The sequence below is a fragment of the Haliotis rufescens genome, unplaced genomic scaffold (assembly GCF_023055435.1).
Source record: "Haliotis rufescens isolate VD_foot unplaced genomic scaffold, xgHalRufe1.0.p SCAF_23, whole genome shotgun sequence".
Lineage (NCBI taxonomy): Eukaryota > Metazoa > Mollusca > Gastropoda > Lepetellida > Haliotidae > Haliotis > Haliotis rufescens.
In genome coordinates, this window is record NW_025963924.1 from 2,825,527 (window position 1) to 2,839,678 (window position 14,152).

General features: G+C 40.0%; 1 protein-coding gene across 7 annotated transcripts in view; it reads right to left on the reverse strand.

Annotated features, from left to right (window-relative positions):
* Window positions 1-1,648: 1,648 nt before the first annotated feature.
* Window positions 1,649-14,152, reverse strand: part of LOC124120673 (dynein regulatory complex subunit 6-like) — a 52,666-nt gene continuing 40,162 nt past the window's right edge. For all 7 annotated transcript variants that reach the window (XM_048401663.1, XM_048401661.1, XM_048401662.1 and 4 more), the window contains 9 exons: window positions 13,717-13,837; window positions 12,572-12,734; window positions 11,328-11,447; window positions 9,936-10,062; window positions 8,212-8,349; window positions 6,456-6,536; window positions 5,849-5,931; window positions 4,926-5,006; window positions 1,649-4,095 (listed from right to left, as the gene is read on the reverse strand). In XM_048401663.1, coding sequence (XP_048257620.1) covers window positions 4,014-4,095; window positions 4,926-5,006; window positions 5,849-5,931; window positions 6,456-6,536; window positions 8,212-8,349; window positions 9,936-10,062; window positions 11,328-11,447; window positions 12,572-12,734; window positions 13,717-13,837 — 996 coding nt within the window. In that variant the 3' untranslated portion in view covers window positions 1,649-4,013. The remainder of the gene's footprint in view (window positions 4,096-4,925; window positions 5,007-5,848; window positions 5,932-6,455; window positions 6,537-8,211; window positions 8,350-9,935; window positions 10,063-11,327; window positions 11,448-12,571; window positions 12,735-13,716; window positions 13,838-14,152) is intronic.

The following is a 14,152-nucleotide window of genomic DNA, read 5'->3' on the forward strand; positions in this document are numbered from 1 at the left end:
GCTTTGATTCCCATCTTACAATGTATATCAGATTACAGCATAGCCACAGTGTAAAGCCGGTACGGGTAAATTGGGTACTCAGGTCGGGTGGGTACTGAGTAGGACCCGGGTAATCATGTGATATATTGTTTAATGATGAGTGACTAATGTTCACATTCCTTCTTACTTTATATGTTTGATTAAAGATAAAACTTCAGTCAACTTCAGTTTATGCATGACCAGATCCTTTTTATTCGTGTATCTAAATACATTTTGCCAAACAATGACCAGTCGGACATTTGGACCTATCCTTTTGAGACCTACAGTGGGTACCCGGGTAGGGTCGGGTAATAGGGGTGTGAGTACCCAGGTAGTAAATTTGGACTCGTCCCAGCCCTACCACAGTGCCATGTGACCTCTTTTAGTCCTTACCCCTGCAAACTGGCCAGCAAGATCACAAATTTAATGTCAAAATATGGGATAGAATAGGTCTTCAGCAACCCATGCTTGCCATAGAAGGCGAGTATGCTTGTCATAAGAGGCAACTAACGGATTCTGGTGGTCAGGCTCACTGACTTGGTTGATGCATGTCATCGTATCCCAATTGCCCAGATTGATGCTGTTGATGTATCTCATATATTCAGATCTTACTTCCAGCTACCCCCCAAAAAATCTGAGAACATCCTATTACGGGTCACGTCAGAGTGACCTTTCCTCCGAACAATCCTCGCTTACCAGATGAGGAAAGTGAGAGTCGGAATGTGTTTTCTACTTATGCAAGCCCGAGAAGGTTAACACAGGGTCAATCTCTTGCTTCATTTGAAGCCTAAAAGATTTTCTATGACCTGTGTTAAGTACTGCATTACAATCTCGGCCATCTATTTAACACTCCAGAATTATCTTTTGTTCAGTTTTCAAAGTTTGAATCGAGAACTGTCAAAATATATTTCAAAGTGTAGTCTGGAATGGAAGTCCCCAGTTTGAAACTTGTGCCATGAAGCTCGAGAAAGCTGCTTTCTGATTGGCTAATGTCAACTTCATGTTGGTCATTTCATTAGTCGGTCAAAGTTCATGAAAGGTTGTTTGGACGTGACCCGTAATTGGATGTCTTCAGATCTTTGCTTACCAGTAGAGAGAACTAAGATCTCATAAAATAAGACTTGACTCATTTTTTGTTTGATACAATATAACTGATTTCATTTGACTCAGGTCTTGGCTGCATGAAGTCATCTTGGTGATAAGCACTCCCTATACATTCCTGTTAATACATGCTCGGTGAACACAGTCATACAAGCAGGCCTCCTATAAGTATAATCACCTGTGACCATTGCATGTATCCAGCTGTACTACTGCTGACTGGTGTAACATTCAACCTGTGAAGATCTGGGGTAGAATAGACCTCCAGCAACCCATACTTGTCATAAAAGGCGACTATAACGGGATGGGGTGGTCAGGCTTGCCGACTTGGTTGATGCATGTCATCGTATCCCAATTGCGTGGATTGATGTCCATGATGTCAATCACTGGATTGTCTGGTCCAGACTAGATTACTTACAGACCGCCGTCATATTGCTGGAATATTGCTGAGTGTGGTGTTAAATAAACAAACAAACAAACAAACAAAAACATTCATCCACTCATAAGCAGAAGTAATAACTCAACACAAGTCTACAAAAAAATGTTTATCTACACATTAATAACATGTCATAATCATAACAAACTAAAAATAACATGACAACAGACAGGACAAAATGATCCTTGATGATAGTTTACAAAACTGCTATACATTTATACATTTGAAGGGAAGTATTATAATGCACAGATGATAATCACTTCAAAATTTTTCTTTGGTATCCAACATAGGCACGTTTGAAACTATTGTTTTTAAAAACATGGTTCTTAAATTTCAGAGGTATTTTAATGCTGCATTCAATAATCATGTAACACTAAACATTAAAGCATCTACCTCATCACTGGTCTGGGTATCAGTCACCTCTGCAACAATCTCATTTAAATCAGATCTAAGTTTCTTTCTTTCATTCATGCTTGAACGATCTTTCGCGAACTTTGACAGACCACTGAAATGACTAACAAGAAGTGGACATCAGCCAATGAGAAAGCAGCCTTCTCAAGGTTTACGGCACTCGTTTCAACCTGGCGACTTCCATTTCAGACTACGCTTGTAAAATATGTAGGCACAGTTCTCGATTAAAACTTTGAAAACTGAACAATTCCTGAATGTGTAATATATGGTTGAGATTGTATGGCAGTGCTTCCCACGTACTGAGCAACGCCTCCTCTGTTCAAATGTTTATCTAATGGAAGCGAGAGATAGACGATAATTTTGACGGCATCAGTCGTACAGGCCGTAACTGTTAACATTTTCGAGGTTTCATGATTAGAAAACACATTCCGAATGTCACTTTCATGATCTGGTAAGTGACTCTTTGAATGGTCGGATGAAAGGTTGTTCTGACGTGACCCGTAATGGGATGTCCTCAGACCTTTGTTTAGCAATATGAGAACTAAGATCTGATTTGAATGAGATTGTCTCTGCAAGGCCATTACACTAGTTATCACTATAACATAAACTGGGACATTTCACTGACGTTTCTGAAGACTTTGGGCTGAATTTCAGTCTCTGAGCTGGTCTAGCTATTTCCTTGCTCTGATTGTCATCATTCCTAGATGATGGATGACAATGGTCACTCCACTGACCCCGGGTTTGTCTGGTCAAGGCCCAATCGGTGAACAGGCTGACATGATATACCAATAGTTATCAGCACATCATAAACTGGAGTGAGTGAGTGAGTATGGATTGAAGCCGCTTTTAGCAATATTCCAGTAATATCACGGCGGGGGACACCAGAAATGGGCTTCACACATTGTATCCATGTCGAGAATCGAACCCAGTTCTTTGGCGTGATGAGCAAACGCTTTGACCACGCCCTCATAAACTAGAACCTCGTTGAATCACTCATTGTACATGGAATCCTACAATCATATCAGTAGCTTCAAACATTTAATTGATCCCTTAATGTTTCTCTTACGTACTGAAAAACATATTTTAAAAGTATTTCCATAAAAACGTTTAACCAATAACAAGGGGGAAAAAAAGGTCAATGCTGGATTGGTGATGATGATGAGTTCGTGATGCTTAATGCCACTGCAGCAATGCCCTCTTTGAGAGGGGGATGACTTCAAGGTATATACATGGATTTACAATGTAAGGACAGACACGCAAGAACATTCATTTTGGCATCTGTATAATACTTAAAATGCATGTATTCTTATCACAGATTACAGGTTTTCATCCAAGTACGATAAATAGTTGTACTCAGACAACAGACATCTGACACAGACTTCAATCATCACATCAGACATCTGATAACAGAAATCCAACACCAGACATCAAACATCTGACAACAGACATCTGACAACAGACATCAGACATTTGATAACAGAAATCTAACATCAGACATCTGACAACAGACATCTGATAACAGACATCTGAAAACAGACATCAGACATCTGATAACAGAAATCTAACACCAGACATCTGACAACAGACATCTAACAACAGACATCAGACATCTGACAACAGACATCAGACATCTGACACAGACTTCAATCATCAAACCAGACATCTGATAACAGAGATCTAACACCAGACATCAGACATCTGACATCAGACATCTGACAACAGACATCTGACACAGACTTCAATCATCACATCAGACATCTGATAACAGAAATCTAACACCAGACATCAGACATCTGACAACAGACATCTGATAAAATATCCATTAGACATCAGATACCATATACTACGGAGCAGAAGAAAGATCTTGGCCACTCTCATCAGTGAGATCTAGAGGAAGAACAAGACAAAGCACACTTCTTGCAGGTTAAAGGGCTGTACTGCTACCCCTGCTCCAACTCAACCTGGTTTAGGTCAGTTCTAGGCCAGATCATCTCATGCCTCCATGGTAGAGCGGATCCTACTCCGGTGAAGCCCTGCTCCAGCCTGCAGCTCAGTAGCCAAAGAACGCTGGCACCTCATCTGAGCTGTACAGCACCTTGTCTATGTGCTTCATCATCTTCTGAGCTGCATGTCTGAAACAGCCATTGCCTCATGTCAGCAAGTCAGTGCTACATTCACAAACTGGGAGCTTCACATTTTCACTCATTGCTTCAAGACATCAAGAATATCCAGCTCAAAAAGCCTTTTGGGGACAGCTGAGGCAAAATAATGAGTGAGTTTGGAAACAAGCTAATTTCTTTTGATTAAAATACCAGGCCCTCAACCCCAGAACATAAAATGGTTGGTCCTAAAGTGAACGAGGAAATACATGGATTGTCAATTTATTCAAATTATTCAAAGATTTCAAGTGTATTTTTTAACACACCTTGAAGTCCTGAATTATATTACACATTTCACTACAATAATGTGAGGGAGACTGGCTGCACATGATTCACAGACCAGTGCTAAGATCAGGGCATGCAGGACCCTGTCATGCCATACATGACCCGGCCCGGCTTGCATAGTGATGTCAGCTTTGGCGTCTCGCACACAACGCTTGATTTGCAAAAGTTTTGTGCTTGGCATATTGTACAATATTTCTGCATTTGGAATGCAATGATTGTCTATTTCAACATGCAACATTGATTTGACGCTGTGTATCGTATCTAAATCTCTTTGTTCCTTGTTCTGTTTGTTTGTTTGTTTGTTATTTAACGCCGCACTCAGCAATATTCCAGCTATATGACGGCAGTCTGTAAATAGTTGAGTCTGGACTAGACAATCCAGTGATGAACATCATTAACCAAGTCAGTGTGTCTGACCACCCGATCCCTCTTAATACGACAAGCACATTGTTCCATGGACTCTCCAAGCTTGGAATGTGCACACTTCCCAGCAGTGATGTTTCCACCAGTACACTTACTTAGAGATTCCCTTGCAGTACAGCATCCTGAGAACCTGCAGCCTCTTGCACCCCTTCCTCAGATACTTGATGGCCTTGTCGCTGAAACACATGCATCAGTGAGTGAGTGAGTGAGTGGGTGCGTTAGAGAGAGTGAGAGAGTTTCCCATAACCAATGAGTGTGTATGGTTTTACACCGTTTTTAGCACTCCAGAAATAACCTGATGGAGCCCTACAAACTTTGAATAGAAGCTGTCCAATTTACCGAAATAAACAATAACTTGAATAGGTATACAAAATACTTCATAATATTTGAGCATATGTGTTCCAAATGAGCAAAAAATCTCTCTATTTCGTATCTTTAGAATACTGATAAAAATAAGAAACAATTCTGGCATTTTCCCTTTATTTGATTGTTTATGCAATGTCTGACATTACAATGCAAAGGCTACTGACAATGGCAGTCTTAAAAAAAGGACAAGGTAGGATAAGGGCTATTTGGGGGCAACAGGATCTGCATATTGTAAGAATTACAAAGCAAAACTAATAGAAATGGTTAAGAAAGTTATCGGATATGTTCATATGAATGAGACCTAAACTTTGGCTAAACTAAGGGCTGATTGTTAAAGGTTTTAGGAAGCGTGTTTCTAATATTTGAATAAGTGCAAGTCTGATTTTCATTGATAAAAACATAAAAACATAAGGGAAGCAGATTTTCATTACTGGGTAGTCTTTGAACCTATTGCAACACTTTGTCTTGCAGCTAAACCTGTGCATGCAAAAATATGTGCAGTGAACACACAAGGTGTTTTTTTCATGGAGCAAACAATATTTCTTGCTTTTCAAATCTCATTTTCTTTCCAATCATCATTTTCTAAGGTCAACTGAATCCATGAATGTTTTATAAGTTGCGCCTAGACTTGTTTCTCTACCAGAACATGTACCTGATGAGGAAACAGCCGCTGATGTCCAGCTCCGCCAGATAGTGACACACACCAGACAGATACTGCAGACTCAGGTCCGTCACCTGCAGACAAGGGGAGATAATTCAGACTGTACATGCATATTATATACTTTGTTACACCGACATTGGAAGTTGGAGCTAACTGCTAGTTTTTTTTATTATCCAAAGACCAGACAACCAACTCTTGCCATTCATTCAGTTATGAATCACAAAAAAATATTTTTTCAATCAAGTTCATTAAAATTGTACCCAGATCTGATGCCTCTCTCCGTCAAGAACTTACAAACCCTCCGAAGGTGGTCGCATCAGGTGTCAGCTTAAAAACAATTTAGCTTCATTCTTTACAACATCTTTTCGAAATTTCTATCCTAATAAAAACAAAACCATCCAGACACCATGGTGCTCAGAAACAACAGGCTGTATCAAATATCAAAACACATATGTGCGGCCTTTAATATTTGCATTCAGAACTGCCATTTAGATTCATTTTCGAGATACACATAATTAACATATGCTGCTATGGATGCCTTGCTTCCATGTACTGATGTTTTTGAAGCCTCAGCACCAGGTGAACTTGTAAAACCCACCAGTTTGCATCCAGCCAGGTTGAGCACTGTCAACATGCGACAACAGAAAGCAAGGTTCTTGATGGCTCCATCTGTTATTTGCTGAAATCATGAGTAACAAAACATTTATCAGTGGTGATATTTTAGTGAATAACCTCCATGAGTTCTGGTGAATATGAATTATCTGTCCCAAGTGAATTGTCTAAATCCCAAGCCAAATGCTGAGGGAGACCAGTCATTTATCATAGGGGTGGGTGGGTCAGAGGTTTTTGATGCACTATGCACTGAAAATAATTCCTCCCTAATGCTGGTCATATTTTGGGATGACCCTCATTGTACAATGTTTTCAGGACCCTCCTTGAAAAGACAAAATCCAAAAGCACTTTTATATTTTATTAGAAAATGTCAATTTTCTAAGGACCCTCCCAAATATGTGACTATTTCTAAAACCCTCCCCTAGCGATTGTCATATTTTTTGGTGCCCCTCCCCTGATTCCCTCTGACCCACCCACCCCCTAATAAATGACTGGTCCCTAAACCTTGTAGTGTTATAGGAGATGTTGAAAATGAAAAATCAAACAACAGATGAACGGACGATGACAGACAAACAACAGCCAAGACAACATTTGATGCAAGTTCACTTGACTCGCAGTCAAATTACTTTTACTAGAGGTGATGATGATCAGTATATTGTCACATTATTGTTTGTATGTCAACTATGCACTACACATGGTTACATACAACCACTTAGGACCGGGTCCAACACTCAACCACTGTTCTACCATTCAATTCTATGACTGGTGCTGGGGCAGGCAGATCTTGTGTCAGGTCTGTACTTTCAAATTTGTATCGGTGCTTATGGCCTGTAGTAAATTCACGTATCATATTACTTGTCATAATAGCCTGCATTGTTTTAAATGAGGGCCTGAAGACTTAGTCAGGGCCTGCAGCTTCTAAAGTCTCTGGGTCCTGATGGCAGCCTGGCAGTGTTTTGTATTTCAAACCCAGAGTTGCATCCCTTAGGTCTACCATAATCTGACGATCTAGGCCTTAGAAGCCTGATTCCCCCTGGTTATGATTCTAGGTTTGTCAGCACCATACCCCTGCTCGTGGTTTCTCCAAACATCTATCACTTTCAGCTTTCCTCCAACACAAAGCTGACACACCATGATATAACTGCAATACTGCTCATGATGTCAATCACTGGATTGTCTGGTCCAGACTTTATTATTAACAGGCTTTCGTCAAATAGCTTGAATATTGTTGAGAGCGACATTAAACAACAAACAGCAATCTCATTAAAATCAGATCTTAGTTCTCGTTACCGCTAAACAAAGATCTGAGGACATCCCATTACGGGACACCGACCTTGCGCAAACTTTGACCGACCAATGGAATGACCAATCAGAAGGTAGCTTTCTTGTGCTTTACGGCACTAATTTCAAATTGGCTATGCTTTGAAACATATTTTCACAAATTCTTGATTACAAATTTGAAACCTGAACAAAAGAACATTCTGGAATGGCTAATAGATGGTCTAGATTGTATGGATTCAGTCGTTAAACTTGTAATTATCGTTCGGAATACCCCGTGTTAAAGTTTTTGAGGTTGCATGATTAGAAAGCGCATTCCGACTGTCACTATCATAATCTGGTAAGCGACGCTCTGATTGGTCTGACGTGACCACTAATGGGATGTCTTCAGATCTTTGCTTAGTGGTCTAAGGTCTGATTTTAATGAGATTGCTCACTCACTCACTCACTCATCCATCACTTACCATACAGTGTGACAGGTCAAGTCTCTGCACCTCCTTGCACTGCTGGGCAAACTTCTGCAGTCCGAGGTCAGTGATGCCCATACACTCGGACAGCGTGACGTCCTGGAGCCGGGTGTTGTTCCCCAGAGCCGATAAGCCCTGCAACCATCATCATTGTACACTCACGAGCCAAATGTTTGTCAACTTTCCATGAAACTCATGGCTTTTATATGTTATTTCGGTGCAGCAAAAATAATTTAATTATAATAGTACCAAAATTGATAAGAATTGGCATGAAGATTCAGAAAACATTGTGCAAATGCATTTTCTTTCACCCTACCAACACTATATACATGTACTAAATTACAAAATCGCAAAATAAGTCTAATAATATTCCTATTATAATTTCAATTGGTGTTGAAAAGAAAATGTGCCTATGGACACCTACCTCATTTACATTTGCAATTGTGAGTGGTTTTATAACTCTTTCAGCAATATTCCGGCAATATCACGGCGGGGAACACCAGAAATGGGCTTCACACATTATACGCATGTCGGGATTCAAACCCGGATCTTCAGCGAATGATTGCAATTATAAACATAATGAGCAGATGATTTAATCACCTTTGTTTCAACCATATATATGATGTCAAAACGTCAAAACTGCAGATGTGAAAATTATTCATGTTACACTGAAATAACATTGAAATCTGTGGGATTTCATGGGTGTGTAGTCCTACACTTAGAGACTAACTCAGAGATAAACCTACTGTGTTTTCAACTTAGACGTTTCATATGTGAGTGAGTAAGTGAGTTGGGTTTAATGCCGCTTTTAACAGTATTCCAGTTATATCACAGCGTGATATTTTGTTTGACAAATACAATTAAGCAACACCAATATTGGAGCACCAAAGATTCACAACACTGGGATGCACTGGCTGACATTTGTGTGGACACATTTCCAACAACTTGGTCCAAGGGAGGCTACTCTCATTTGCGACATTAAGTTCAAGCCTGCAATTACTGCAGCAGTGACAGCTGCTATGACAATGCGGCATAATGTTTTGTTCATTATTGATGTTCTGAACCCTAATAATGCCATGATGCATTACTTCAATACAAGACTGAAATTCTGTCTACCATCAAGGCTTCAATAGTTTGTTCTGTGCTAGATCAAAGGCTACTGCACAAAATCAGTTGACAGATATGAAAATATATCAATAACTTTATGAGTTTTGAGATGCAAGTTCCCTGTGTGGGAAGTGAATGTGTGCCTGGTAGGATGAGATGGTAATGTGTCTGTTAAGTAGTAGCACATCACATGCAGCTTCGGTTTTATACTCCCCAGGGAGTTGTGAATGAACTTCGAGTATACACTGATCCATTGACTAGGGTAATAATGTAGCCCTTTTTTTTAGCATGCTTTAGGATGGGGTTTTGGTGCATTATAAATATGCACATTATTATTGTTGTTGTTGTTATTATTATTATTATTATTATTGATGGGGATTTAGTGCATTATGAATATGCACATTACTACTACTACTACTACTACTACTACTATTACTATTATTATTATTATCATTATTATTAAAACTGTAATTCATGTTGAAGAAATAATGAGGTACACAAAAACAATTCAGTTATATTTTGACCTACCGAAGGTAACTGAATAACAAAAAGTCATAAAAACCGCAGCCATTACATAAACCTGCTGTGAATGATGTTATACACCATGACGTTACCTGGTCAGCACAGTTGCAGCCGGAGAGGTCGAGTGAGATGAGGCTGTGTGTCTGTCCCAGCAACTCGATGCCAGCCTCGCTGATGTGCTCGCAGAAACACACACTCAGGTATGTCATGCTGTGACACCTGCAGCATCAGTGATTCAAGGAGTGTAAAGGACAGCATGCATGTGAACACGTTTTTGGAATAATTATTTTTTTCCAACATTTCAAAAAATAAACCATGATTTATCAAAAATAATCCCAGGAGTGAGATCTCACTGAGTGGGTGTCCAATGATAGATCTGATCTAGTGACCTAACTGATTGTAATAATAACATATGATTCAGGAAGCCTGCTGCTGGTAGTTTTACTCTAAAGTTAAAGAAAAACTACGTTTCAAAAGAAAACAATATTTGAAAGCAAATAAGGGTAAGATTTATGTGGATTGACATGATAACATCAGTTATGTCCCTTCAGTGTGAGACTCACACAAAATGCATGAAACTTCAGCATTTATTTGAGAATTGTTGTCACCCACATTGGGTATTGGTATATTGTATATGTTTATTGGTACTTCTAGACCAGAGAGACCTTTTAAAAAATAATCTGCCTAAAATCTTGTGACAGTCAGATGACTTCTAATTTGCATGTGTCCATGTGCTGTCCCAGGTCTGTCACATGTTCCATAAGTTCATTTCAGTGATACATGGCTCAGCTACAATAAGCACTTTGACGCTTTAGGGCATTACACTCTGCAGCAGAGTTCATTTATTACTCACAGAATTAGAAATAGCCGAGTTCATAAAAAGTTGCACTAGTGCAAATATTACTTCTCTCATACCAGTGTATTGTTTTGGCATAATTGTTGACGTCTTTCCAATCTAATTGTGACATTAGGTCGGAATGATGTCACACTAGAAATAACGTCCTAGCTGAAGATTTTGACATTATTCAACAAACAAATTGTGGTTTTCTAGGACAGCAGTGGTGATCGGAGTTCAAAGGGGAGTTCAAAAGGACTAAGTAATAATGGGTCATGAAGATATTATTTCACTCACATGTGTGCCATACTGATTGTACGAAACTTGCGAAAATTTGTGTATTACCCTCACTCTCGCTTGGGAAATACAAGAATTCTTACACTTGTTTCGTAAAATCAGTATGACACACATGCTCATATAACAATCACTATGTATGCCTGTATTCAATCAGTAAATAACAATATGCAAAGAAACACACAGTGTTGTCATACTACTTTTTTCAAATTTTCATGTATGTTTGTATGCAAGCAACACAAAAGTTATTAGGTAATGGTGATTTTATTTTGCATATTTATGGAAAAACACAGTTTTCTGGAGATCAGTAATTATTTCCAGCTTAGCTTTCTGTGCTGTGAACATGGTCTCTCACCTCTTATGTAGGTTGACCATGGCCATGTCGCCCACCCTGATGCAGTTGGTGAGGTTCAGCTCCCGCAGCTTGGGGGCACACGACCCCTCCACTAGATGCCTCACCCCCGTGTCGGTGATCCTGGAGGTAGACGCACACTGTCATGGTGTTTTTAACTGATAAACCTGCTCAAAGTCTTGAAAGGTGCAAAAAGTATGTGGATAGGTGAGATTGTATTGGGTCAAAATGCATCCTACGTCTGATGTTCCTCTCAACAGGAAGCCAAATATTGCATCACATACATCATGTACTCATAAACTTGAGGGAGATGCCAACAACATGTAAAAGTGTGGCTGAATCAAACAAATGTAATTGTCCTTGTTGCCAGTTTCAGAACAGTTGATGACCTGGGACATCCTGAAAAAGACTTAATGCTATTTGTCTCCAGCAAAGTCACTGATTGTTGCAGCATGTGTGTTAAAATAAGCTGACATTTCAAGTTTGATAAGAAATACAACCAAACTTCAGACTGTCCATCTTCACTCAATCACAAGTTTCATAATGAAGGCTCAAGAGCATCAATCTCATTAAAATCAGATCTTAGTTCTTGCTACCACGAAACAAAGATCTGAGGACATCCCATTACGGGTCACGTCACACCAACCTTGCGTGAACTTTGTCTGACCAATGGAATGACCAATCAGAAGGCAGCTTTCTCGTGCTTTACGGCACTAATTTCAAATTGGCTACTACGCTTCGAAACATATTTTGACAAATTCTCCTTTACAAATTTGAAACCTGAACAAAAGAACATTCTGGAATGGCTAATGGATGGGCTAGATTGTATGGATTCAGTCGTTAAACCCGTAACTATCGTTCGGAATAAAGTTTTCGAGGTTGCATGATTAGAAATCACATTCCGACTTTCACTTTCACAATCTGGTAAGCGACGCCCTGATTGATTGGATGAAAGGTCATTCTGATGTGAACCCTAATGGGATGTCTTCAGATCTTTGTTTAGCGGTAGCGAGAACTAAGGTCTGACTTTAATGAGATAGCAAGAGCATGTGCAGAGATGTCATCAAACATTCCAGGAAGGAACCTGTGCCATATATTGCCAGCCTGTAGGCATTAAAGCGATCACAGAAGTCACACAATCTCCATGCCTTACACCTATAAATTATAACCAACAGTCCCCAGGACGCAAACATAAATATACCCTGGTCATCCTCATCCCTGACTCTAGTTTCTGCTACAGCGAGTACCTGACACAGTCGGCGATGTTGACAACAGTGAGGTTCCTGCAGTTCTGTAGTGCCTTCATGGAGACGTCGGTGATGCGCTGGCAGTCAGTCATGTAGAGGTGCTCCAGGCCCACACAGTTCTTCCCGATGGCCTTCAGACTGACGTCCGAGATGCGGTTGTTGCCTAGAAAGTGAAATACATCTGGAGGTGTTAGAACTCATTCACATAAATTATCTTTATGACAACATATGATAAGTGCAGGTGTATAATGAGGACCCTATATTAAACATACAATACATAAATATAAAATATATACATACAATGCATCAAACTAGAAGTGAGGAATATATAGCAGATATTCACTGCATCCTGACAATTATTTAGATTATCCCTTCCAGTGAATAAGACAAGTTTATTTTTCATCAGTGCTCAGCATCTTCGCATCTGTTCTAGTGGATCTTCTGTCCCTATTATCTCTGCCAAGATTTCGTGGGCGCAAATTTTCGTTATCTTCGATTTCATCATTACTAAAAAGGGACACTTCTTCATTTTAAATAACCATAATTGTTATCATTCACTGGTCAGCACTGATGGAGAACATGGCATAGTGGTGAGGTGAGGTGAAATGGGGTTTAACGTCGCGTCCAAGATTATTGCACTTATATAGCAACGTGCATGCACGTGTGTGTGTGGCTGCTTGTACTAGTCTGGACTGATGCCTATTTATAGTGCTAGCTCACTGAGATATCATGCCGCAGTTTAACATGAATACCTCACTCAGACACAGTATACTGACTCCGAGCTGACCAGTCCTAGTTTTAGCCCCTTAATGCCGAGCGCCAGACAGGGTAACAACAAGTACCATCTTTTAACGTCTTTTGGTATGACGCAGCCAGGGATCGAACCCCTTCCGCTCTCCGGGCGGACGCTCTACCTCTAGACCACGGAGGCGGTTCATGGTATAGTGGAGTGAACTAACCTGTGATTTGTACAAGTTTGCAAATGTCTTATTAGCTTTAAATAGTTCAAATGTCCCCAAATGGAGAGAAATGGGGTCGGCCAATATCCAAAACCAACTTTAGACATTTACTAGTGAACATGTTACAGTCTGCATGTTGACTGAATTATACGATGTGTTCACATATTTGAAAGAATGCACTCTCACCTTCAACCTTTATCATCTTGAGCCTCTTGGACTGAGCCAGTTTCTTGAATGCTTCATCAGTGAGCAGTGGGGAGCCGAGGAAGGACACTGTGTGGATCTTGGTACAATTCTCAGCAAGTGCCTGAAGTGTTGCATTACAGGTACATGTAGTTAGTTTATAGGTGAGGTGAAATGAGGTTTAACGTCACGTCCAAGATTATTGCACTTATATAGCGATGTGTGTGTGTGTGTGTGTGTGTGTGTGTGTGTGTGTGTGTGTGTGTGTGTGTGTGTGTGTGTGTCTGCTTGTACTAGTCTGGACTGATGCCAATTTAAAGTGCTAGCTCACTGAGATATCATGCCGCAGTTTAACATGAATACCCCACTCAGACACAGTAAACTGACTCTGAGCCGACCAGTCCTTGTTTTATCCCCTTAATGTCGAGCGCCAGACAGG